At 52.9% G+C, this 26,175-nt stretch overlaps 1 protein-coding gene across 1 annotated transcript in view; it reads left to right on the top strand.

The window, feature by feature from the left end:
• slc9a6a (solute carrier family 9 member A6a) overlaps nucleotides 1-26,175 on the top strand; it is a 142,365-nt gene that overhangs the window by 72,613 nt on the left and 43,577 nt on the right. Inside the window, exons 7-8 of the mRNA XM_070882067.1 lie at nucleotides 11,605-11,746; nucleotides 17,293-17,398. Coding sequence (XP_070738168.1) covers nucleotides 11,605-11,746; nucleotides 17,293-17,398 — 248 coding nt within the window. The remainder of the gene's footprint in view (nucleotides 1-11,604; nucleotides 11,747-17,292; nucleotides 17,399-26,175) is intronic.

Raw genomic sequence — 26,175 nt, 5'->3', positions numbered from 1 at the left:
CCTTGATTTTACTTGCTAATATCTTTTCATGCTCTCATTTTGCTTTCCTAATTTCCTTTTTAATTGCACCCCAGCACTTTCTACACTCTTCTCGGGTTTCTGCAGTATTGAGCCCTCGGTATCTGTCATAAGCTTCCCTTTTTTTCTTTATTCTACCCTGTATGCCCCTTGACGTCCAGGAGGCTCTAGATTTGTTGGTCACATACTTTTTCCTCAGGATCTCCTCCTTGAATGCCTCCCACTGCTCTGATACTGATTTACCTCCCAGTAGCTGTTTCCAGTCCACTTTGGCTAAATCACATTTCAGCTTAGAAAAATTGGCTTTTCCCCAATTGAGAACTTTTATTCCTAGTCTATCTTTGTCCTTTTCCATAACTGCCCTAAATCTAACTGAATTATGATCACTAGCACCAACATGACCCTTCCACCTGCCCCGCTTCATTCCCCAAAAGTAAGTCCAGAGCCGCCCCCTCCCGTGTTGGGCTTGTTACATACTGGCTAAATAAATTTTCCTGAATGCATTTTAGGAATTCTGCACTCTCTATACCCTTCACACTAATTTTATCCCAGTTAACATTAGGATAGTTGAAATCCCTTACTATTACTGCCCTATAGTTATTGCACTTCTCAGAAATTTGCCGATATATTTGCTCTTCTATCTCCCTCTCACTGTTTGGGGGTCTGTAGTACACTCCCAGCAGTGTGATCGGCCCTTTTTTGTTCTTCAATTCAACCCATATGGCCTCATTTGATGATCCTTCCAACATATCCCCCCTCACAGCTGTAATTGTTTCTGTAATCAATACTGCAACCCTCCCTCCTTTTTGCCCCCTCTCTATTCCGTCTGAAAATCCTGTAAACAGGAATGTTGAGCTGCTATACCTGTCCCTCTTTCAGCCACGTCTCAGTAGCTATAATATCGTACTCCCAAATTCTATCTGTGCTCTCAGTTCATCTGCCTTATTCCCTAAACTCCTTGCATTGAAGTATATACCATTTAGTGGTGCCAAACTCCCTTGTTGTCTATGTTCCAGCCCTTCTTTCCTCTGTCTTCCAAATTCACTTTCTACTTTCCAATTCCAGCTTTGCTTCTCTCCCTACTGAATCTATTCTCATCCCATCCCCCTGCCAAGCTAGTTTAACCCCTCCCCAGCAGCACTAGCAACGCCCCCCCCCCCCCCACCCGGGAGGATATTGGTTCTGGCCCTGTTGAGGTGCAACCCGTCTGGCTTGTACAGGTCCCACCTCCCCCAGAAGCGGTCCCAATGCCTCAGGAAATAAAGCCCTCCCACCTGCACCAACTCTCCAGCCACATATTCATCTGCTCTATCCTCCTATTTCTGTACTCATGGTACTGGGAGTAATCCGGAGATTACCTTTGAGGTCCTGCTTTTTAATCTCTCTCCTAGCTCCCTAAACTCTGCCTGCAGGACCTCATCCCTCTTCCTACCTATGTCATTGACCACGACCTCTGGCTGTTCACCCTCTCCCCCCAGAATGCCCTGCAGCCGCTCGGTGACATCCTTGACCCTGGCACCAGGGAGGCAACATCCCATCCTGGAGTCACGTCTGCAGCCACAGAAACTCCTGTCTGCTCCCCTGATTATTGAATCCCCTATCAGTATAGCTCTTCCATTCTTCTTCCTCCCCCCTGTGCAGCTGAGCCACCCGTGGTGCCTTGACTCCGGCTGTATCCCCCCAGAGCCACCATCGCCCCCACCGGTACTCAGAACAGATTACCGGTTGGAGAGCGAGATGGACCCAGGGAACTCCTGCACTATCTGCCTAGTCCTCCTTGTCTGTCCAGCGGTCACCCACTCCCTCTCTGCCTGCACACCCTTAAGCTGCGGGCTGGCTACCTCGAGAACCGTGCTATCCACGTAGCTCTCAGTCTCGCGGAAGCACCGCAGTGACCCCAGCCGCTGCTCAAACTCCGAAACACGGATCTCGAGCTGCCGTAACTGGCGACACTTCCCGCACATGTCCAGGTTACGCGAAGTGTCCAGGACTTCCCACACGGCACAGGATGTGCATTCCACGGACTGAGCTGCCCTGCCGTCCCTCTAGTTATTAGACTGTGAACTAAACTATGAACTACCTGACTATGAAATAAAACACTCACCGGCTACTCACCAATCAGCTGTTTCCCGTGAGCCGGCGTCACTCTGACGACACATGTTCGATGTTTGCCTGTGTTGTGTTGCTCATGCTCACACCGCTGCTCTGCTCCGCTCCGCTCCGCTGCCTTGTATTTCGTTTAACTAGTTTGGTTTTAAGTTTTGAAATGTCACTCAAATATCTATTTATAGTTTTTAATCTATAATCACAGCTCCTAATTTAAACCAATGCCCTAGTTTTAGAGAAAAAGAGAGAAATACTCGCCACCCAATCACTTATCTGCTTCCCTGTGACGTCACGCTTTGATTAATTTTCCCCTCTAGTCCCGCTCTTGCTTTGCCCCTCCTCTCACGCTCTCGCCCCTCCTCTCTCGCTCTCGCCCCTCCTCTCTCGCTCGCCCCTTCTCTCACGCTCTCGCCCCTCCTCTCTCGCCCCTCCTCTCTCGCTCTCGCCCCTCCTCTCTCGCTCTCGCCCCTCTCTCGCCCCTTCTCTCTCGCTTTCGCCCCTCCTCTCTCGCCCCTCCTCTCTCGCTCTCGCCCCTCCTCTCTCGCCCCTCCTCTCCTGCTCTCGCCCCGCCTCTCTCGCTCTCGCCCCTCCTCTCTCGCTCTCGCCCCTCCTCTCTCGCCCCTCCTCTCTCGCTCTCGCCCCTCCTCTCTCACCCCTCCTCTCTCGCTCTCGCCCCTCCTTTCTCGCCCCTCCTCTCTCGCTCTCGCCCCTCCTCTCTCGCTCTCGCCCCTCCGCTCTCGCTCTCGCCCCTCCGCTCTCGCCCCTCCTCTCTCGCTCTCGCCCCTCCTCTCTCGCCCCTCCACTCTCGCTCTCATCCCTCCGCTCTCGCTCTCGTCCCTCCGCTCTCGCCCCTCCTCTCTCTCTCTCGACCCTCCGCTCTCGCTCTCGACCCTCGGCTCTCGCTCTCGCACCTCCGCTCCCGCTCTCGCCCCTCTGCTCCCGCCCCTCCGCTCCCGCTCTTGCCCCTCCACTCCCGCTCTCACCCCTCCTCTCTCGCTCTCGCCCCTCCGCTCTCATCCCTCCGCTCTCGCTCTCATCCCTCCGCTCTCGCCCCTCCTCTCTCTCTCTCGCCCCTCCGCTCTCGCTCTCGACCCTCGGCTCTCGCTCTCGACCCTCCGCTCTCACTCTTGCCCCTCTGCTCTCGCCCCTCCTCTCTCTCTCTCGCCCCTCCGCTCTCGCTCATGACCCTCGGCTCTCGCTCTCGCACCTCCACTCCCGCTCTCGCCCCTCTGCTCCCGCCCCTCCGCTCCCGCTCTTGCCCCTCCACTCCCGCTCTCACCCCTCCTCTCTCGCTCTCGCCCCTCCGCTCTCATCCCTCCGCTCTCGCTCTCATCCCTCCGCTCTCGCCCCTCCTCTCTCTCTCTCGCCCCTCCTCTCTCTCTCTCGCCCCTCCTCTCTCTCTCTCGCCCCTCCGCTCTTGCTCTCGACCCTCGGCTCTCGCTCTCGACCCTCCGCTCTCGCTCTTGCCCCTCCGCTCTCGCCCCTCCTCTCTCTCTCTCGCCCCTCCGCTCTCGCTCTTGACCCTCGGCTCTCGCTCTCGACCCTCCGCTCTAGCTCTCATCCCTCCGCTCTCGCCCCTCCTCTCTCTCTCTTGCCCCTCCGCTCTCGCTCTCATCCCTCCGCTCTCGCCCCTCCTCTCTCTCTCTCGCCCCTCCGCTCTCGCTCTCGACCTTCCGCTCTCGCTCTGGTCCCTCGGCTCTCGCTCTCGCACCTCCGCTCCCGCTCTCGCCCCTCTGCTCCCGCCCCTCCGCTCCCGCTCTTGCCCTTCCACTCCCGCTCTCACCTCTCCTCTCTCGCTCTCGCCCCTCCGCTCTCATCCCTCCGCTCTCGCCCCTCCTCTCTCTCTCTCGCCCCTCCGCTCTCGCTCTCGACCCTCCGCTCTCGCTCTCAACTCTCCGCTCTCGCTCTCGCCCCTCCTCGTTCGCTCTGCCCCTCCGCTCTCACCCCTCCGCTCTCGCTCTCGCCCCTCCGCTCTCGCCCCTCCTCTCTCTCTCTCGCCCCTCCTCTCTCTCTCTCGCCCCTCCTCTCTCGCTCTCGACCCTCCGCTCTCGCTCTCGACCCTCCGCTCTCGCTCTCGACCCTCCTCTCTCGCTCTGACCCTCCTCTCTCGCTCTCGACCCTCCGCTCTCGCTCTGACCCTCCTCTCTCGCTCTCGACCCTCCGCTCTCGCTCTGACCCTCCGCTCTCGCTCTCGACCCTCCGCTCTCGCTCTCGACCCTCCGCTCTCTCTCTCGCTCCTCCGCTCTCGCTCTGACCCTCCGCTCTCGCTTTGACCCTCCTCTCTCGCTCTCGACCCTCCGCTCTCGCTCTGACCCTCCTCTCTCGCTCTGGTCCCTCGGCTCTCGCTCTCGCACCTCCGCTCTCGCCCACGCCCCGCTCCCGCTCTCGCCCCTCCGCTCCCACCCCTCCGCTCCCGCTCTTGCCCCTCCACTCCCGCTCTCACCCCTCCTCTCTCGCTCTCGCCCCTCCTCTCTCGCTCTCGCCCCTCCTCCCTCGCTCTCGCCCCTTCTCCCTCGCTCTCGCCCCTCCTCCCTCGCTCTCGCCCCTCCTCCCTCGCTCTCGCCCCTTCTCCCTCACTCTCGACCCTCCTCCCTCACTCCCGACCCTCCTCCCTCGCTCTCGACCCTCCTCTCTCGCTCTCGCTCCCGCCCCTCCGCTCTCGCTCTCGCCCCTCAGGTATCGCTCTCGCCTCTGGTCTGCTCCTTTTATCCCCCTTTACATGAAACACAGAAAACGAGCATGCAGATACAGCAAGCAATTAGGAAGGCCAATGGCATGTTAGCCTTTATTGCAAGGGGTCTTGCTGAGATCACACCTGGAGTACTGTGCAGAGTTTCTGTCTCTGTATCTAAGGAAGGAAAGATTTGCTTTAGATGCGGAGCAACGAAGGTTCACTAGATTGATTCCTGGGATGAAATGACTATCTTATGAGGAGAGATTGTGTAGATTGGGCCGATACTCTCTGGAGTTTGGAAGAATCTCATTAAAACGTATAAAATTCTTAGAGGGCTTGACAAGTTAGGCAGAGGCTGTTACCCCTGATTTGGGGAGTCTAGAACCAGGGGTAACAGTCTCAGGATAAGGGGTCGGTCATTTAGGACTGAGATGAGGAGGAATTTCTTCACTCAGAGGGTGGTGAATCTTTGGAATTCTCTGCCCCAGAGGGCTGTGGAGGCTGAATCGTTGAGTATATTCATGACCGAGATAGGTAGATTTTTGGACTCTAGGGGAATCAAGGGATCTGGGGATCGGGCAGGAAAGTGCAGTTGAGGACGATGATCAGCCATGATTTTATTGAATGGCGGAGCAGGCTCGAGGGGCCGAATGGCCTACTCCTGCTCCTAATTCATAAGTTCTTATGTACAGCATGTGGTTTTGACAGGAGTGTTCCTGGAATGATTCGGTGCTGTTTGAATTGGGAGTATCAGTGTGATGTTGCCTGCACTCCTGGGTGTGGTTAATGCCTGTGTGAAAGGTCAGGGGGTTGAACTCCTGGTGTGGTTAATGCCTGTGTGAAAGGTCAGGGGGTTGAACTCCTGGTGTGGTTAATGCCTGTGTGAAAGGTCAGGGGTTTGAACTCCTGGTGTGGTTAATGCCTGTGTGAAAGGTCGGGGGGTTGAACTCCTGGTGTAGTTAATGCCCGTGTGGCGGAGGAGCTCCTCCCGGAATCACAGTGCGGATTCCGTCCCCTACGGGGCACAACGGACATGATTTTTGCAGCGCGACAGCTGCAGGAAAAATGCAGGGAGCAGCGCCAGCCCTTATACATGGCCTTTTTCGATCTTACAAAGGCCTTTGACACTGGCAACCGTGAGGGTCCATGGAGCGTCCTCCGCCATTTTGGATGTCCCCAAAAGTTTGTCAACATCCTTCGCCTGCTCCACGATGACATGCAGACCATGATCCTTATTAACGGATCCATTACAGACCCAATCCATGTACGGACCGGGGTCCAACAGGGCTGTGTCATCGCTCCAACCCTCTTCTCAATCTTCCTCGCTGCCATGCTCCACCCCACAATCAACAAGCTCCCCACTGGAGTGGAACTAAACTACAGAACCAGTGGGAAGCTGTTTAACCTACGCCGCCTCCAGGCCAGGTCCAAGATCACCCCAACCTCTGTCGTTGAGCTGCAGTATGCGGACGACGTCTGTGTCTGCGCACATACAGAGGCTGAACTCCAGGATATAGTCAATGTATTCACTGAGGCATATGAAATCATGGGCCTTACGTTTAACATCCGTAAGACAAATGTCCTTCACGAGCCTGTCACCGCCGCACAGCACTGCCCCCCAGTCATCAAGATCAACGGCGCGGCCCTTGACAACGTGGACCATTTCCCATATCTCGGGAGCCTCTTATCAACAAAGGCAGACATTGATGCGGAGATTCAACATCACCTCCAGTGTGCCAGTGCAGCCTTTGGCTGTCTGAGGAAAAGAGTGTTTGAAGACCAGGCCCTCAAATCTACCATTAAACTCATGGTCTATTGGGCTGTAGTAATACCCGCCCTCCTGTATGGATCTGAGGCATGGACGATGTATAGAAGGCACCTCAAGTCGCTGGAGATATATCACCAACGATGTCTCCGCAAGATCCTGCAAATCCCCTGGGAGGACAGGCGGACCAACATTAGTGTCCTCGACCAGGCTAACATCTCCAGTATTGAAGCACTGACCACACTCGATCAGCTTTGCTGGGCAGGCCACATAGTTCGCATGCTAGATACGAGACTCCCTAAGCAAATTCTTTATGCGGAGCTCCTTCATGGTAAACGAGCCAAAGGAGGACAGCGACACGTTATAAGGCCCTCAAAGCCTCCCTGGTAAAGTGCGACATCACCACTGACACCTGGGAGACCCTGGCCACAGACCGACCGAGGTGGAGAAAGTGCATCCGAGAGTGCGCTGAGCTCTTCGAGTCTCAACGCAAAGAGCGTGAAGAGGCCAAGCGCAGGCAGCGGAAGGAGCACGCGGCAAACCAGCCCCACCGACCCCTTCCCTCGACGAATGTCTGTCCCACCTGTAACAGGGTCTGTGGCTCTCGTATTGGACTGTTCAGCCATCAAAGAACTCACTTTGGGAGTGGAAGCAAGTCTTCCTCGATTCCAAGGGACTGCCTATGATGATGATGATGAAAGGTCAGGGGTTTGAACTCCTGGTGTGGTTAATGCCTGTGTGAAAGGTCAGGGGGTTGAACTCCTGGTGTGGTTAATGCCTGTGTGAAAGGTCAGGGGTTTGAACTCCTGGTGTGGTTAATGCCTGTGTGAAAGGTCAGGGGATTGAACTCCTGGTGTGGTTAATGCCTGTGTGAAAGGTCAGGGGTTTGAACTCCTGGTGTGGCTAATGCCTGTGTGAAAGGTCAGGGGGGTTTGAACTCCTGGTGTGCTTAATGCCTGTGTGAAAGGTCAGGGGTTTGAACTCCTGGTGTGGCTAATGCCTGTGTGAAAGGTCAGGGGGGTTTGAACTCCTGGTGTGCTTAATGCCTGTGTGAAAGGTCAGGGGATTGAACTCCTGGTGTGGTTAATGCCTGTGTGAAAGGTCAGGGGTTTGAACTCCTGGTGTGGCTAATGCCTGTGTGAAAGGTCAGGGGGGTTTGAACTCCTGGTGTGCTTAATGCCTGTGTGAAAGAATCATAGGATCATAGAAATTTACAGCACGGAAGGAGGCCATTTCGGCCCACCGTGTCCGTGCCGGCCGACCAAGAGCTCTCCAGCCTAATCCCACTTTCCAGCTCTAGGTCTGTAGCCCTGTAGGTTACAGCACTTCAAGTGCACAGTCAAGTACTTTTTAAATGTGGTGAGGGTTTCTGCCTCGACCACCCTTTCAGGCAATGAGTTCCAGACTCCAGGCCAGAGACATTGTTAGGTGTCCTCTCCCTCACGCTGGTGAAATTAGTAACGGGTTTAAAATAAACCCCAGTATTAGTAAAAACCTATCTTTCACCAAATTACTTTAAGTGGTAATGTATTTAAACATACTAATCACGCTCAGATCATCTATTTACAGAATTCTTAACAGTTATGGAAAACAAATTGCCCGTGAATCCGCTGGGAATCGTCTGTGGTCTAACGCTTCAGGGTTCGAGCAAACTTACTGTACTAACCTGCGTGGAAAAACAGATTGCATGTGGAGTAAACTTTGCTTGTGTGAACCATTGGTAGCATTTGCATATACAAAACATCATCATTGCATTTATGAATATGCAATATTCGCATACATGAATATGTAATATTTATTCACACAAATACATAATCTTTGCATAGAGACATTCGTAGCCTGTACATGAAGATTGAATCTGCAGTGAAGGAAATTTCTAAACTGTAATTGCTACTCTGGTTTTGATATCGGAATCTTAATGCATGCGTATTCCTTCTGAAGTTCTGTGCAGTGTATTATTCCATACTTGGGAGATCAGCTCTAACTAACAGCATTGGTTTTGGCCCAGGTTGGGGGAGCACAGCATTACTGGGTGACGCACCTGTAGTATGACCAGTTGTGTAGACGTACCAAGCACTGACCTGTGTCGACCTGTCCAGGTGAAGATTCTCTACAAAAACACCAACTGCTAATCCAGTTCACAAACTCCACTGTGCTGTGATATAGTTGCATTCCAGTTCACATGTAGTTCAAATTCCAGAGATGGACCGGGCCTCCTGTGTTCCTTCGTGATAGGATCATGTGCCCATGACAGTTGGGTCGAGGATTGAGCCCGAGACACGAGGGTTCGACTGAGGACAGTGATTATCGAGGCCTGCTCAGTGAGCTCAGTGGGATCTGAACTCAGCGTAAGAACTGATAAAAAGGCAAAACCTTTCCGGACACAAGCTGCAAGATGCAGGAAGAATGTTCCCGATGTTGGGGAAGTCCAGAACCAGGGGTCACAGTCTAAGGATAAGGGGTAAGCCATTTAGGACCGAGATGAGGAGAAACTTCTTCACTCAGAGAATTGTTAACCTGTGGAATTCCCTACCACAGAACGTTGTTGAGGCCAGTTCGTTAGATATATTCAAAAGGGAGTTAGATGTGGCCCTTACGGCTAAAGGGATCAAGGGGTATGGAGAGAAAGCAGGAAAGGGGTACTGAGGTAAATGATCAGCCATGATCTTATTGAATGGTGGTACAGGCTCAAAGGGCCGAATGGCCTCCTACTGCACATATTTTCCAAGTTTCTATCTGCACAAGACACGGTGTTGAAGTGAAGGGGTGGTCAGGGTTAGAGGTGTATGGAATAATGAATTATCCCATGAGTTCTTGCACGGTTCTGCGGTGTGGTTATTGAATAGGAACTGTTGCCCATGGGATAATTTTCAAGTAACTTGTCATCTGCTTTCTGCAAATTTCAGTCGTCAAAGCCATGGATCAAACCAGGGTGAAAGCTTCATATTTATCTCTGCGACCATCTTGCCCAGTGGCTCACTGGGCAGCACTCTTGCCTTTGAGTCAGAAGGTTGTGGGTTCAAGTCCCACTCCAGGAACTTGAGCACATAAATAAATCCAGGCTGACACTCCAGTGCAGTGCTGAGGGAGCACTGCACTGTTGGAGGGGCAGTACTGAGGGAGCGCTGCACTGTCGGAGGGGCAGCGCTGAGGGAGCGCCGCACTGTCGGAGGGGCAGTGCTGAGGGAGCGCTGCACTGTCGGAGGGGCCGTCTTTCGGAATAGACGTTAAACCGAGGCCCCGTCTGCCCTCTCAAGTGCATGTAAAAGATCCCATGGCACTATTTCGAAGAGCAGGGGAGTTCTCCTCAGTGTCCTGGGGCCAATATTTATCCCTCAATCAACATAACAAAAACAGATTATCAGGTCATTATCACATGTGTGTGGGAGCTTGCTGTGCGCAAATTGGTTGCTGCGTTTCTCACATTACAACAGTGAGCACACTCCAAAAATACTTCATTGACTAAAGCGTTTTGGGGCGTTCCAGTGGCCGTGAAAGGCGCTATAGAAATTCAAGTATTTTTCTTCTTTTTCCTGAGTTAGTTTAAATTGAGAATCCCTGAAGACGGCAAGTATGGATGGTGTAATTTGCAAATAGCTGATGACCTGGTGTGTCCTGAGTTTGGAATTGCTCCTTCTGTATTATTACACTTTCTGCTTGTGGTGAAATGTTTCTGATCGGTAACCAGTGTGCCAGAAATATACAAACCAGCACCGGACCAAAGGGGTTCACCACAACACAACCGTTCAACTAATATACCAGGCTCCCAAGTGTGCGAGCCCCCCGGATGTGCGGAGAACCCCCCGGGTGCTCAGAGAACCACTGGATGTGTGGAGCCCCTGGGTGTATGAACCCCCCGGTGTGCGGAGAACCCACAGATGCCGGGAGACCCCGCCCCGCCATGTTATCCCAATACCAGGTGTAATTCGGGAGATCGCTGCGAGCTTGCTGAGGCTTGTTTCTGCTCACTCTCCCACAGAGACAACGGGTGTTGTGTCATTCAGCCGAGAGAAGCGCCATAAAAACCCGGTGACAGTCTTTCTATTCCCTCCCTTGACTCTGCTCACCTGCTCACAGAGCGCCATTTCAGATCGGAGCCGCTCGTGGACTCTGCCGCTGTGCCAAAGACCCCAGCCCAGGGGAGCTCTCCCGGGATTCCCCAGCTCCCCTCCCGTGACCACTGTCCGGCCTCGCTCCCCCCGACGCCCCCTCAGCTGTCTGAGTTGCGGAGATATATTTCCTTGACTCCATGTCTCCATAAGTCACAGAATCGGATTGGCCGAGAGATGCTCGATCAGTGAGTGAGCCTGTCCAATCATTGCAGCGTGAAGTTCAGATAGAAATACTTTTACTGAAAAGCCCTAGAAGTAAAGTTGTCCGTTGTCCCACCTTGCTGCAGCCGATCATCGGTTTGAACGATGATCTGTGTCACAGGGACACAACAGTGGCGAATCAGTGAGGAGGAGAGTGTTTGCACCATCGTCGCCCCGGTAATTCACTGTGAGAGGGGCAGGACTGCGGGAGCGCCGCACTGTTGGAGAGCCGCACATTTGGAGGGGCAGTACTGAGGGAGCGCTGCATTGTCAGAGGGGCAGTACTGAGGGAGCGCTGCACTGTCGGAGGAGCAGTACTGAGGGAGCGCTGCACTGTCGGAGGGGCAGTACTGAGGGAGGGCCGCACTCTCGGAGGGACAGTACTGAGGGAGCGGCGCACATTTGGAGGGGCCGTACTGAGGGAGGGCCGCACTTTCGGAGGGGCAGTAGTGAGGGAGCGCCGCACTTTCGGAGGGGCAGTACTGAGGGAGCGCCGCACTGTCGGAGGGGCAGTACTGAGGGAGTGCTGCACTGTCAGAGGGGCAGTACTGAGGGAGGGCCTCACTGTTGGAGGGCAGTACTGAGGGAGTGCTGCACTGTCGGAGGGGTTGTGACACAGCGAGGGTGGAAGGCTGCTGTAGTGTTGGAGTCACGCACTGTGCCGTAAGCTGGGCTTACTTCATGTTGCACTTTGATGTCTGTCATGTAATTGGTTCCTGTCTCATCAGGTCGATCGTGGCGTACCAGCCTGAGGGAGTCAATGCGCACAAGTTTGATGTGGCTGCCATGTTCAAGTCGTTCGGGATATTTCTGGGAATATTCAGCGGATCATTTGCGCTGGGATCGGCCACAGGCGTGGTCACTGCTCTGATATCCTTTTGCCACAGTCTCGTTCCGCCCGCCCAACATTCTGGGGAAAAGCTCACGGTCCCTCTGTGGACAATCGATGCTCTGCTCATCCGGGTTTGGGCTTCACTCGGGAACGGACAGACCTCCCGCCCAGTGTCGGCCCCGCTGAAAATAAACCTTCAAACCAAGATATATTCTTGGGGCACCCCAGGGTGGGCCGGGGAGCCAAACTGTCGGTCAGTAGCACCCGAGGGTGGGGAGCCATACTGTCGCTCAGTAGCACCCGAGGGTGGGAAGCCTCTGACGGTCAGTAGCACTCTCACCTGTGCCAGAACGTGGTTGGTTGCAGCCTCATTTAAGGACTTGAGCAGATAAAAAGGTGAACTTAATACACAAACTATATATAAACTAAATGGTACAATCCTGAAGGGGGTGCATGAACAGAGACCTGGGGGGTATATGGGCACAAATCGCTGAAGGTGGCAGGTCAGGTTGAGAAGGTGGTTAATAGGACTTACGGGATCCTGGGCTTCAGGAATAGAGGCATAGAGTATAGAAGCAAGTAAATTATGATGAACCTGTATAAAACACTGGTTCAGCCTCAACTGGAGTATTATGTCCAATTCTGGACACCGCACTTTAGGAAGGATGTGAAGGCCTTAGAGAGGGTGCAGAAAATATTTACGAGAATAATTCCAGGGATGAGGGACTTCAGTTACGTGGATAGACTGGAGAAGCTGGGGTTGTTCTCCTTGGAGCAGAGAAGGTTGAGAGGAGATTTGATAGAGGTGTTCAAAATCATGAGAGGTCTGGACAGAGTAGATAGAGAGAAACTGTTCCCATTGGTGGAAGGGTCGAGAACCAGAGGACACAGATTTAAGGTGATTGGCAAAAGAGCCAAAGGCGATATAACAAAAAACCTTTTTACGCAGCGAGTGGTTAGGATCTGGAATGCATCTGAGAGGGTGGTGGGGGAAGATTGAATTTTATCTTTCAAAAGGGAGTTGGATAAATACCTGAAGAAAAAAAACTCGCAGGGCTACGGGGAAAGGGTGGGGGAGTGGGATTAGCTGAAGTGCTCTTGCAGAGAGTAGGCACTGGCTCGACGGGCCGAATGGCCTTCCTCCGTGCTGTGACCATTCTATGATTCTATGACTGTTTAATTTGTTGTGTTTTAAAACCTCAGAATTGATCAGAATCCTCTGAATTTCTCTGGAGGGTTCTCGGTATTTTTTGTGAGACTCCGGTTCCGATGATTATATCTCCTTCCTCAGTCTGTGTCTTAAGAACATAAGAAATAGGAACAGGAGTAGGCCATACGGCCCCTCGAGCCTGCTCTGCCATTTAATACGATCATGGCTGATCTGATCATGGACTCGGGTCCACTTCCCTGCCCGCTCCCCATAACCCCTTCACCCCTTATCGTTTAAGAAACTGTCTATTTCTGTCTTAAATTTATTCAATGTCCCAGCTTTCCACAACTCTCTGAGGCAGCGAATTCCACAGATTTACAACCCTCTGAGAGAAGAAATTCCTCCTCATCTCTGCTTTAAATGGGTGGCTCCTTATTCTAAGATTATGCCCCCTAGTTCTAGTCTCCCCCATCAGTGGAAACATCCTCTCTGCATCCACCTTGTCAAGCCCCCTCATAATCTTATACGTTTCGATAAGATTACCTCTCATTCTTCTGAATTCCAATGAATAGAGGCCCAACCTACTCAACCTTTCCTTATAAGTCAATCCCCTCACCCCTGGAATCAACCGAGTGAACCTTCTCTGAACTGCCTCCAAAGCAAGTATATCCTTTGTAAATATGGAAACCAAAACTGCACGCAGTATTCCAGGTGTGGCCTCACCAATACCTTATATAACTGTAGTAAGACTTCCCTGCTTTTATACTCCATCCCCTTTGCAATAAAGGCCAAGATTCCATTGGCTTTCCTGATCACTTGCTGTACCTGCATACTATCCTTTTGTGTTTCATGCACAAGTACCTCCAGGTCCCGCTGTACTGCGGCACTTTGCAATCTTTCCCCATTTAATAACTTGCTCTTTGATTTTTTCTGCCAAAGTGCATGACCTCATACTTTCCAACATTATACTCCATCTGCTAAATTTTTGCCCACTCGCTTAGCCTGTCTATGTCCTTTTGCAGATTTTTTGTGTCCTCCTCACACATTGCTTTCCCTCTCATCTTTGTATTGTCAGCAAACTTGGCTCCGTTACACTCAGTTCCATCTTCCAAGAGGTTAATATAGTTTGTAAATTGTTGGGGACCCAGCACTGATCCCTGCGGCACCCCACTAGTTACTGGTTGCCCTTTATCCTGACACTCTGTTCCCTGTTAGTTAGCCAATCCTCTATCCATGCTAATACATTGCCCCCAACCCCATGAACTTTTATCTTGTTCAGTAACCTTTTATGTGGCACCTTGTCAAATGCCTTCTGGAAGTCCAAATACACCACAACCACTGGTTCCCCTTTATACACCCTGTTCGTTACATCCTCAAAGAACTCCAGCAAATTTGTCAAACAAGACTTCCCCTTCATAAATCCATGCTGACTCTGCCTGACTGAATTTTGCTTTTCCAAATGTCCTGCTACTGTTTCTTTAATAATGGACCCAACCACAGATGTTCGGCTAACTGGTCTATAATTTCCTGCTTTTTCTCTGCCTCCTTTTTTAAATAGGGGCGTTACATTTGCAGTTTTCCAATCTGCTGGGACCTCCGCAGAATCCAGGGAATTTTGGTAAATTATAACCAATGCATCCGCTATTCCTGCTGTTACTTCTCTTAAGACCCTAGGATGCATCGGTCGAGGGAATTTATCTGCCTTTAGTCCCATTATCTTACTGAGTACCACCTCCTTATTGATTGCTATTGTGTTAAGTTCCCCCCCAACCCCCCCCCCCCCCTCCACCGCCCACCCCTCCCCCCATAGTCCCTTGACTATCCATTGTCAGAATAGGAGTCTTGTGTGAGGTGCGGCGGGACCCGGAGATCCGGAGTGCACTGATCACTGCGGTGTGACCCGGTCCGCACCGGTCACTGCGGTGTGACCCGGTCCGCACAGGTCACTGCGGTGTGACCCGGACCGCACTGGTCACTGCGGTGTGACCCGGTCCGCACTGGTCACTGCGGTGTGACCCGGACCGCACTGGTCACTGCGGTGTGACCCGGACCGCACTGGTCACTGCGGTGTGACCCGGACCGCACTGGTCACTGCGGTGTGACCCGGTCCGCACTGGTCACTGCGGTGTGACCCGGACCGCACTGGTCACTGCGGTGTGACCCGGACCGCACTGGTCACTGCGGTGTGACCCGGACCGCACTGGTCACTGCGGTGTGACCCGGACCGCACTGGTCACTGCGGTGTGACCCGGACCGCACTGGTCACAGCGGTGTGACCCGGACCGCACTGGTCACTGCGGTGTGACCCGGACCGCACTGGTCACTGCGGTGTGACCCGGACCGCACTGGCCACTGCGGTGTGACCCGGACCGCACTGGCCACTGCGGTGTGACCCGGACCGCACTGGTCACTGCGGTGTGACCCGGAGATCCGGAGTGCACTGGTCACTGCGGTGTGACCCGGACCGCACTGGTCACTGCGGTGTGACCCGGACCGCACTGGTCACTGCGGTGTGACACGGACCGCACTGGTCACTGCGGTGTGACCCGGACCGCACTGGTCACTGCGGTGTGACCCGGACCGCACTGGTCACTGCGGTGTGACCCGGACCGCACTGGTCACTGCGGTGTGACCCGGTCCGCACTGGTCACTGCGGTGTGACCCGGACCGCACTGGTCACTGCGGTGTGACCCGGACCGCACTGGTCACTGCGGTGTGACCCGGACCGCACTGGTCACTGCGGTGTGACCCGGTCCGCACTGGTCACTGCGGTGTGACCCGGACCGCACTGGTCACTGCGGTGTGACCCGGACCGCACTGGTCACTGCGGTGTGACCCGGACCGCACTGGTCACTGCGGTGTGACCCGGACCGCACTGGTCACTGCGGTGTGACCCGGACCGCACTGGTCACTGCGGTGTGACCCGGACCGCACTGGTCACTGCGGTGTGACCCGGACCGCACTGGCCACTGCGATGTGACCCGGACCGCACTGGCCACTGCGGTGTGACCCGGACCGCACTGGTCACTGCGGTGTGACACGGAGATCCGGAGTGCACTGGTCACTGCGGTGTGACCCGGACCGCACTGGTCACTGCGGTGTGACCCGGACCGCACTGGTCACTGCGGTGTGACCCGGACCGCACTGGTCACTGCGGTGTGACCCGGACCGCACTGGCCACTGCGGTGTGACCCGGACCGCACTGGTCACTGCGGTGTGACCCGGACCGCACTGGTCACTGCGGTGTGACCCGGACCGCACTGGTCACTGCGGTGTGACCCGGACCGCACTGGTCACTGCGGTGTGACCCGGACCGCACTGGTCACTGCGGTGTGACCCGGACCGCACTGGCCACTGCGGTGTGACCCGGACCGCACTGGCCACTGCGGTGTGACCCGGACCGCACTGGTCACTGCGGTGTGACCCGGACCGCACTGGCCACTGCGGTGTGACCCGGACCGCACTGGTCACTGCGGTGTGACCCGGACCGCACTGGCCACTGCGGTGTGACCCGGACCGCACTGGTCACTGCGGTGTGACCCGGACCGCACTGGCCACTGCGGTGTGACCCGGACCGCACTGGCCACTGCGGTGTGACCCGGACCGCACTGGCCACTGCGGTGTGACCCGGACCGCACTGGTCACTGCGGTGTGACCCGGACCGCACTGGTCACTGCGGTGTGACCCGGACCGCACTGGTCACTGCGGTGTGACCCGGACCGCACTGGCCACTGCGGTGTGACCCGGACCGCACTGGTCACAGCGGTGTGACCCGGACCGCACTGGTCACTGCGGTGTGACCCGGACCGCACTGGTCACTGCGGTGTGACCCGGACCGCACTGGTCACTGCGGTGTGACCCGGACCGCACTGGCCACTGCGGTGTGACCCGGACCGCACTGGTCACTGCGGTGTGACCCGGACCGCACTGGTCACTGCGGTGTGACCCGGACTGCACTGGTCACTGCAACAGGACCCAGACCACACTGGTCACTGCGGTGTGACCCGGACCGCATTGGTCACTGCGGTGTGACCCGGACCACACTGGTCACTGCGGTGTGACCCGGACCGCACTGGTCACTGCAACAGGACCCAGACCACACTGGTCACTGCGGTGTGACCCGGACCGCACTGGTCACTGCAGTGTGATCCGGACCGCACTGGTCACTGCAACGGGACCCGGACCACACTGGTCACTGCGGACCGCACTGGGCACTGCGGCAGGACCTGGACCGCACTGGTCACTGCGGTGTCGGGCTTCGAAAGAAAAAGGTTGAAATGTAATTTCATGTTTACAGAAATTGAAATGTTCCGTCCACTATAAATTTTCAAAAAAATCCGGGTGAGTCTAATGTGCATTTTGTAGAACGCACAGTCCTGACAGGAACCCTCCGAGTATGTCCAGTTGTCTATTAAACCTTAACAATGTGTGCACGTTACAAAGTTCACCAAACTGAGGGATTTCCAGTTACTGGAGACAGCTCTCTTCTTCCTGATGTCCTGGAGTACTTTCCTATTGGCTGAAGCCTGTGGCTTTACAGGTGGGTGCACAGAGGTCATTCTGAACTTTCGTACAGGGGTCTCTCTTAAACTCTATCATACAGGAGTCTCTCTGAACGATCGCACAGGGATCTCTCTTAAACTCTATTGTACAGGGGTGACTGAACTATCGTACACGGGTCACTGATCTATCGTACAGGGGTCACTGAAGTATCGTACAGGGGTCACTGAGCTATCGTACAGGCCTCACTGAACTATCGTACAGGGGTCACTGAACTATCTATCGTCCAGGGGTCACTGAGCTATCATACAGGGGTCACTAAACTATCGTACAGGGGTCACTGAGCTATCGTACACTGGTCACTGAACTATCGTTCAGGGGTCACTGAACTATCTATTGTACAGGGGTCACTGAACTATCTATTGTACAGGGGTCACTGAACTATCTATTGTACAGGGGTCACTGAACTAGCTATCGTACAGAGGTCACTGAGCTATCGTACAGGGGTCACTGAACTATCGTACAGGCGTCACGGAACTATCTATCGTACAGGGGTCACTGAACTATCTATCGTACAGGGGTCACTGAACTAGCTATCGTACAGGGGTCACTGAACTAGCTATCGTACAGGAGTCACTGAACTAGCTATCGTACAGGACTCACTGAACTATCGTACAGGATCACTGAGCTATCGTACAGGGGTCACTGAGCTATCGTACAGGGGTCACTGAGCTATCGTACAGGGGTCACTGAGCTATCGTACAGGGGTCACTGAGCTGTCGTACAGGGGTCACTGAACTATTGTACAAGGTATTGTGTTCCTAACACAGATGAGACTGCACATTGGGAGATTAAAGTAACAGTGATCTCAGTCTTTATTAAGACACTCCAGAGTGAGGAACATGCCTTACGGACCGGCTTATATACAGTGCTCCCAAGGGACGCTGGGATCCATTGGGACTTCAGGTGATGCGCTCTCTGGTGGCGGAACATGGGAGTGCATGCTTTACAGATACACAACATCACTTCCCCCCGCAGTCAAAGTGAAAACTATTTACAAGGTGAGGCAGTCGGGAGCCTTTCTTTCCCTGGTGGACTGCCTCGGTACAAATGTCTGTTCTAGTGTGTTGGCTGTGCCCTCGCTGGGCTGGCATGTTGTTGGCCCTGCAGGGCTGCTAGGTGAGCCTGGCCTTGCTGGGCTGTTGGGCGTGATGGGTTCGATTTCTTGGTCCGGCGTGGTGTCGTTGATCCTTTGGATGTGTGTTGTGGGCTCGAAAAAGGTAGTGTCTGCTGTGGGTTGTTCAGGGCAGTCTGTGAACCGCAGCCTCGTTTAGTCCAGGTGCTTTCTGCAAATTTGTCCATTGTCTAGTTTGACTACAAACACCCTACTCCCTTCTTTAGCTATCACCGTGCCTGCGATCCACTTGGGACCATGTCCATAGTTTAGCACATACACAGGGTCATTCAGATCAATTTCCCGTGACACACTGGCGCGACCATCGTTTACATTTTGTTGCTGCCGCCTGCTCTCTACCTGATCATGCAGGTTGGGGTGAACCAGCGAGAGTCTGGTTTTAAGTGTCCTTTTGATGAGTAGCTCAGCCGGGGGCACCCCTGTGAGCGAGTGGGGTCTCGTGTGGTAGCTGAGCAGTACTCGGGACAGGCGGGTTTGGAGTGAGCCTTCTGTGACTCGTTTAAGGCTCTGTTTGATTGTTTGTACTGCCCGCTCTGCCTGCCCATTGGAGGCTGGTTTGAACGGGGCCGAGGTGACATATTTGATCCCATTGCGGGTCATGAATTCTTTAAATTCGGCACTGGTGAAACATGGCCCATTGTCACTGACCAGTATGTCAGGCAGGCCGTGGGTGGCAAACATGGCCCTCAGGCTTTCAATGGTGGCGGTGGCGGTGCTTCCCGACATTATTTCACATTCAATCCATTTTGAAAAAGCATCCACCACCACCAGGAACATTTTACCGAGAAACGGGCCCGCATAGTTGACATGGGTCCTTGACCATGGTCTGGAGGGTCAGGACCACAAAATTAGTGGTGCCTCTCTGGGCACGTTGCTCAACTGAGCACATATGCTGCATTGCCGTACACAGGACTCTTAAGTCAGAGTCGATACCGAGCCACCACACGTGGGATCTGGCTATCGCTTTCATCATTACTATACTCGGGTGTGTGCTGTGGAGATCCGAGATGAACGTCTCCCTGTCCTTTTTGGGTAGCACTACACGGTTAGCCCACAACAGGCAGTCTGCCTGAATGGACAGCTCGTCCTTTCGCCGCTGGAACAGCTTGATTAGCTCTTGCATTTCAACAGTGATGCTGGCCCAGCTCCCATGCAGTACACAGTTTTTTAACTAGGGACAGCAGAGGATCTTGGCTGATCCAAGTCCTAATCTGGCGGGCCGTGACAGGTGATTGATCATTTTCAAATGCTTCCATGAACATCAACAAATTTGCAGGCTGCGCCATTTCCACCCCTGTGGTGGGCAATGGTAGCCGACTGAGAGCATCCGCACAGTTCTCGGTGCCTGGCCTGTGGCGGATGGTATAGTTATACGCTGATAGCACGAGTGTCCACCTTTATATGTGGGCTGAGGCATTAGTATTTATCCTCTTGTTTTCAGCGAACAGGGATACGAGGGGGTTGTGATCGGTTTCCAGCTCAAATTTACCCCGAACACACACGCTAATGCCTCTTTCTCAATCATACTGTAGGCCCTCTCAGCCTTAGACAAGCTCCTGGAAGCATAGGCGACAGGTTGCAACTTCCCCGCAACATTAGCTTGTTGTAATACACACCCGACTCCGTATGACGACGCATCACATGTTAGCACATGTCTTTTACACGGGTTATACAATACAAGCAGCTTGTTGGAGAATAAAACGTTTCTGGCTTTCTCAAAAGCAATTACTTGGTTTTATTCCCCATACCCAGTTCTCACCTTTATGCAACAACACATGTAGGGGCTCTAAGAAGATGCTTAACACCGGTAGGAAGTTACCAAAATAGTTGAGTCCCAGGAATGACCGCAGCTCCGTGACGTTCTGTGGCCTGGGCGGGTTCCTGATAGCCTCTGTCTTGGCGTCTGTGGGCCGAATGCCGTCCGCCGTGATCTTTCTCCCCAAAAACTCCACTTCTGTTGCCATGAAGATGCATTTCGACCTCTTCAGCCGCAGCCCTACGCGATCCAGTCGCTGGAGGACCTCCTCCAGGTTTTGTAGGTGCTCGATGGTGTCCCGACCCATGGCTAATATGTCGTCCTGAAAAACCACCATGCGTGGTACCGACTTGAGTAGGCTCTCCATGTTTCTCTGGAAGATTGCTGCAGCTGACCGAATTCCAAACGGGCATCTATTGTAGATGAACAGTCCCTTGTGCGTGTTGATGCAGGTGAGGCCCTTCGAAGACTCCTCCAGCTCCTGCGTCATGTAGGCCGAAGTCAGGTTGAGCTTGGTGAACGTCTTGCCTCCTGCCAGTGTTGCAAATAGGTCGTCTGTCTTAGGTAGCGGGTATTGGTCCTGTAGCGAGAAACGATTAATAGTTACTTTATAATGGCCGCAAATCCTGGCCGTGCCATCACTTTTGAGTACTGGAACAATCGGGCAGGCCCACTCGCTGAATTCCACTGGGGAGATGATGCCCTCGCATTGCAGCCTGTCCAGCTCAATTTCCACTCTCTCCCTCATCATGTGAGTTACCGCTCGCGCCTTGTGGTGAATGGGTCGTGCCTCTGGGACCAAGTGGATCCGCACCTTCGCCCCGGAAAAGTTTCCAATGCCTGGCTCAAAAAGGGAAGGAAATTTGTTCAGAACCTGGGTACATGAGGCCTTATCGACATGTGATAGCACTCGGATGTCATCCCAGTTCCAGCGGATTTTGCCCAGCCAGCTCCTTCCAAGCAGTGTGGGGCCATTGCCCAGGACAATCCAGAGTGGCAGTTCATGCACCATTCCCTCCTAGGTGACCTTGACCATGGCGCTGCCCAGTTCAGTGATAAGCTCTTTGGTGTACGTTCTCAGTTTCGTGTGGATGGGGCTCAGGGCTGGTCTGAGTACTCATGATGGATTGGCTAGCGCCAGTGTCCAATTCCATGGCTACGGAAAAGCCATTCAATTTTACATTTAGCATTATAGGACATTTCGTCAAAAATGTGTGCACCCAGTGTACTTCAGCATCTGCCTCCTCTCTCTGAGGTTTGAAATTGCTTTGATCCACCATGGACTGATCTTCCTCTGCCACGTGGTGGTTAGCAGGTTTTGCGAGCTGCAAGCTAGTTGGAGGTGCCCCATTGTTCACAGCTCTTGCAAACATACCCTTTGAAGCGGCATGAATAGGCTGAATGGAAGCCTCCACAACGCCAACAAGGTGTGAATTGCCTTGCATTCATCCTTTGTTGGGTCACCTGAGGCCTGCTGGCAGTTGCACACTCGTGGTTTCTGCCCTGTACATTTCTGCTCGCAAACACAGTTCCAGTTAATTTATGAACATTGCTAACACTTGTGCGCTGAGAGATTTGTTTGGTGTTATCACTGGTGGACATAAACGCCTATGCTATCGCAATGGCCTACTGAGGGTCGGTGTCTCTACAGTCAAATGTTTTCTTAGGATGGTCTTGTGGCCAATGCCCAGTACAAAAACGTCTCTGAGCATCTAGTCCAGGTAGCCATCAAACTCACATTGTCCTGCAAGTCGCCTTAGCTCGGTGATGTAGCTCGCCACTTCCTGACCTTCAGATCGCTGGCACATGTTAGAACCGATACCTCGCCATCAACACGCTCTCCCTCGGGTTAAGATGCTCCCGAACCAGTGCACACAGCTCCTCATACGACTTATCTGTGGGTTTCACCGGAGCCAGAAGATTCTTCATGAGGCTGGAGGCCGGTGCCCCATAGATCGTGAGGAGGACCGCTCTCCTTTTTGCAGCGCTTCCTTCTCCGTCCAGCTCATTGGCTACAAAATACTGGGCTTCCTAGTCCTCACCCTCCGAGAACTTCTCCAGGATGCCCACAGTTTGCTGCATCTTTGCGTTGGATTCGTGTACTCATTGCCAGTTATTGTGTTCCTAACACAGATGAGACTGCACACAGGGAGGTTAAAGTAACAATGACCTCAGACTTTATTAAGACAGAGTGAGGAACAGGCCTTAGGGGCTGGCTTATATTCAGTGCCCCCAAGGGATGCTGAGATCCCTTGGGACTTCAGGGGATGCGCTCCCTGGTGGCGGAACAGTGGCAGGCAGTGACTAGTGGGGTACCGCAAGGTTCTGTGCTGGGGCCCCAGCTGTTTACATTGTACATTAATGATTTAGACGAGGGGATTAAATGTAGTATCTCCAAATTTGCGGTTGACACTAAGTTGGGTGGCGGTGTGAGCTGCGAGGAGGATGCGATGAGGCTGCAGAGTGATTTGGATAGGTTAGGTGAGTGGGCAAATGCATGGCAGATGAAGTATAATGTGGATAAATGTGAGGTTATCCACTTTGGTCGTAAAAACAGACAGACTATTATCTGAATGGTAACAGATTAGGAAAAGGGGAGGTGCAACGAGACCTGGGTGTCATGGTACATCAGTCATTGAAGGTTGGCATGCAGGTACAGCAGGCAGTTAAGAAAGCAAATGGCATGTTGGCATTCATAGCGAGGGGATTTGAGTACAGGGACAGGGAGGTGTTACTACAGTTGTACAGGGCCTTGGTGAGGCCACACCTGGAATATTGTGTACAGTTTTGGTCTCCTAACTTGAGGAAGGACATTCTTGCTATTGAGGGATTGCAGCGAAGGTTCACCAGACTGATTCCCGGGATGGCGGGACTGACATATCAAGAAAGACTGGATCAACTGGGCTTGTATTCACTGGAGTTCAGAAGAATGAGAGGGGATCTCATAGAAACATTTAAAATTCTGATGGGTTTAGACAGGTTAGATGTAGGAAGAATGTTCCCAATGTTGGGGAAGTCCAGAACCAGGGGTCACAGTCTTAAGGATAAGGGGCAACCCATTTAGGACCGAGATGAGGAGAAACTTCTTCACCCAGAGAGTGGTGAACCTGTGGAATTCTCTACCACAGAAAGTTGTTGAGGCCAATTCACTAAAAGGAGTTAGATGTAGTCCTTACTACTAGGGGGATCAAGGGGTATGGCGAGAAATCAGGAATGGGGTACTGAAGTTGCATGTTCAGCCATGAACTCATTGAATGGTGGTGCAGGCTCGAAGGGCCGAATGGCCTACTCCTGCACCTATTTTCTATGATTCTATGTCTATGTTTAACATGGGAGTGCATGCTTTACAGATACACAACACAGGGGTCACTGAGTTATCGTACAGGGGTCACTGAACTATCTATCGTACAGGAGTCACTGAACTCTCATCCAGGCATCACTGAACTATCATACCGGGGTCACTGAGCTTTCGTACAGGGGTCACTGAACTATCATACAGGGGTCACTGAGTTATCGCACAGGGGTCACTGAGTTATCGTACAGGGGTCACTGAACTATCTATCGTACAAGGGTCACTGAACTATCGTACCGGGGTCACTGAGCTATCGTACAGGGGTCACTGAACTATCATACAGGGGTCACTGAGTTATCGCACAGGGGTCACTGAATTATCGTATAGGGGTCACTGAATATCGTACAGGGGTCACGCTCTGAGCTATCGTACAGGGTCACTCTCAGAACTCATCATCATAAGCAGTCCCCAGGAATCGACTCTTAACATGAGTCCTTCGGTGGCTGAACAGTCCAATACCAGAGCCACAGTCCTTGCCACAGGTGGGACAGACAGTTGTTGAGGGAAAGGGTGGGTGGGACTGGTTTTACCGCACGCTCCTTCCGCTGCCTGCACTTGGTTTCTGTATGCTCTCGGCGACAAGACTCGAGGTGCTCAGCGCCCTCCCGGATGCTCTTCCTCCACTTAGAACCGTCTTTGGCCAGGGACTCTCAGGTGTCGGTGAGGATGCTTTGGGAGTCTTGTGTCTGGCATGCGGACAATGTGGCTTGCCCAGCGGAGCTGATCAAGTGTGGTCAGTGCTTCAATGCTGGGGATGTTGGCCTGGTCGAGGACACTAATGTTGGTGCGTCTGTCCTCCCAGGGGATTTGTAGGTTCTTGCGGAGGCATCGTTGGTGGTATTTCTCCAGGGACTTGAGGTGTCTACTGTACATGGTCCATGTCTCTGAGCCATACAGGAGGGCGGGTATTACTACAGCCCTGTAGACCATGAGCTTGGTGGCAGATAAGATCAGAACTATTGAACAGGGGTCACTCTCAGAACTATCGTACAGGGGTCACTCTTAAACTCTATCGTACAGGGGTCACTCTCTCAAAGTATATTGTCAGATACAGATATACTGCACGATTTCACTGTGTGTTGACAGGGTAAGATCACCTCGATTTTAAGAGCCCATTTACACTTTGAAAATTTGCAATTTGTTAGTATTACAAATATATAGGAAATAATATTGGATTTCTAGGGAAGTTATGGAGACATTTGTAAGCACCGGGAGCAGGTTTAGGTGGTTAATTATCATCTGACTTGGAAAGTCAGCTATTGGAGGTAAATTTTTCCTGCTAATCCTCTGCCATAACTTTGGCAGAACTTCAGCAGAAACCGTTTCCTCACATGATCGAGCTTTGCCGAATTTCAGCCCAAGTTACAGAAATGTACAGCAAGTTACAGAGATTCCCGGGGGGAGAGTTTCTTGGGAGAGATTCCCGGGGCTGGGGGGGATCAATGACTCAGCCTCCACAGTTCTCTGAGGCAGAGAATTCCACAGATTCACCATCCTCTGAGAAAAGAAATTCCTCCTCATTTCCGTTTTAAATGGGCGACCCCTTATTCTGAAACTATGCCCCCTAGTTCTAGATTCCCCCACAAGGGGAAACATCCTCTCTGCATCTACCCTGTCAAGCCCCCTCATAATGTTATACGTTTCAATAAGATCACCTCTCATTCTTCTAAACTCCAATGAGTATAGGCCCAACCTGCTCAACCTTTCTTCATAAGACAACCCCTTCATCTCAGGAATCAACCTCGTGAACCTTCCTTAAACAGCCTCCAATGCAAGTATATCCTTCATTAAATAAGGAGACCAAAATTATACGCAGTACTCCAGGTGTGGACTCACCAATACCCTGTACAGTAGTAGCAGGACTTCTCTGCTTTTATACTCTATCCCCCTTGCAATAAAGGCCAACATTCCATTTGCCTTCCTGATCACTTGCTGTAAGTTCCTGGCTGGGGGGCAGTCCTGAGGGGGAAGATTTCTGGGTGTTGGGGGTGATTCCTGGGTGGGGGCGTGGTGGTGGGTCTGGGCGGCAGATTTCCAGGGTGGGGGGGAGATTCTCCGGTGGGGGGAGGGGGGGGCGGTGTGTTGGCAGGCTGGGCAGCAGATTCCTGTGGTGGAGGGGGCTCTGTGGCCCTGCATTGCTATCCAAAGATGAAGAGGTTTTAGCAAACGGTGGTGGGAATGTGTGGATGAACCGGGGCATCTGTTCAAACCCATCACTCCCCGAATGTGTGAGTTCAATTGGAAGGTCATTGGACAAATCGGAGCAAAAGTTCAGGAGCAAAGCTGTGGGGTCAATTGGTCAGAAACGTTGGTCAGACCACAGTTCGAGCTCCGCCCACCAGGAAGATGCCAGGGATGGGAAGCTCCAGTAATGAGAGAGACCTGAGACTGACACCGTTCCCTAGAGGAGATTTATTGCAGGTTTATGAAAATGATGATGAGTTTTGGTAGTGTATATGGAAAGACTATTTCCTGTTGTTGGGGCTTTTATTCAAAGCCATTTATTCAAAGTTA

This window comes from Pristiophorus japonicus, chromosome 6 (genome assembly GCF_044704955.1).
Source record: "Pristiophorus japonicus isolate sPriJap1 chromosome 6, sPriJap1.hap1, whole genome shotgun sequence".
NCBI classification, from domain to species: Eukaryota; Metazoa; Chordata; class Chondrichthyes; family Pristiophoridae; genus Pristiophorus; species Pristiophorus japonicus.
The sequence above is the reverse complement of the archived record's forward strand: the minus strand, read 5'-3'. Positions and strand labels throughout refer to the sequence as shown.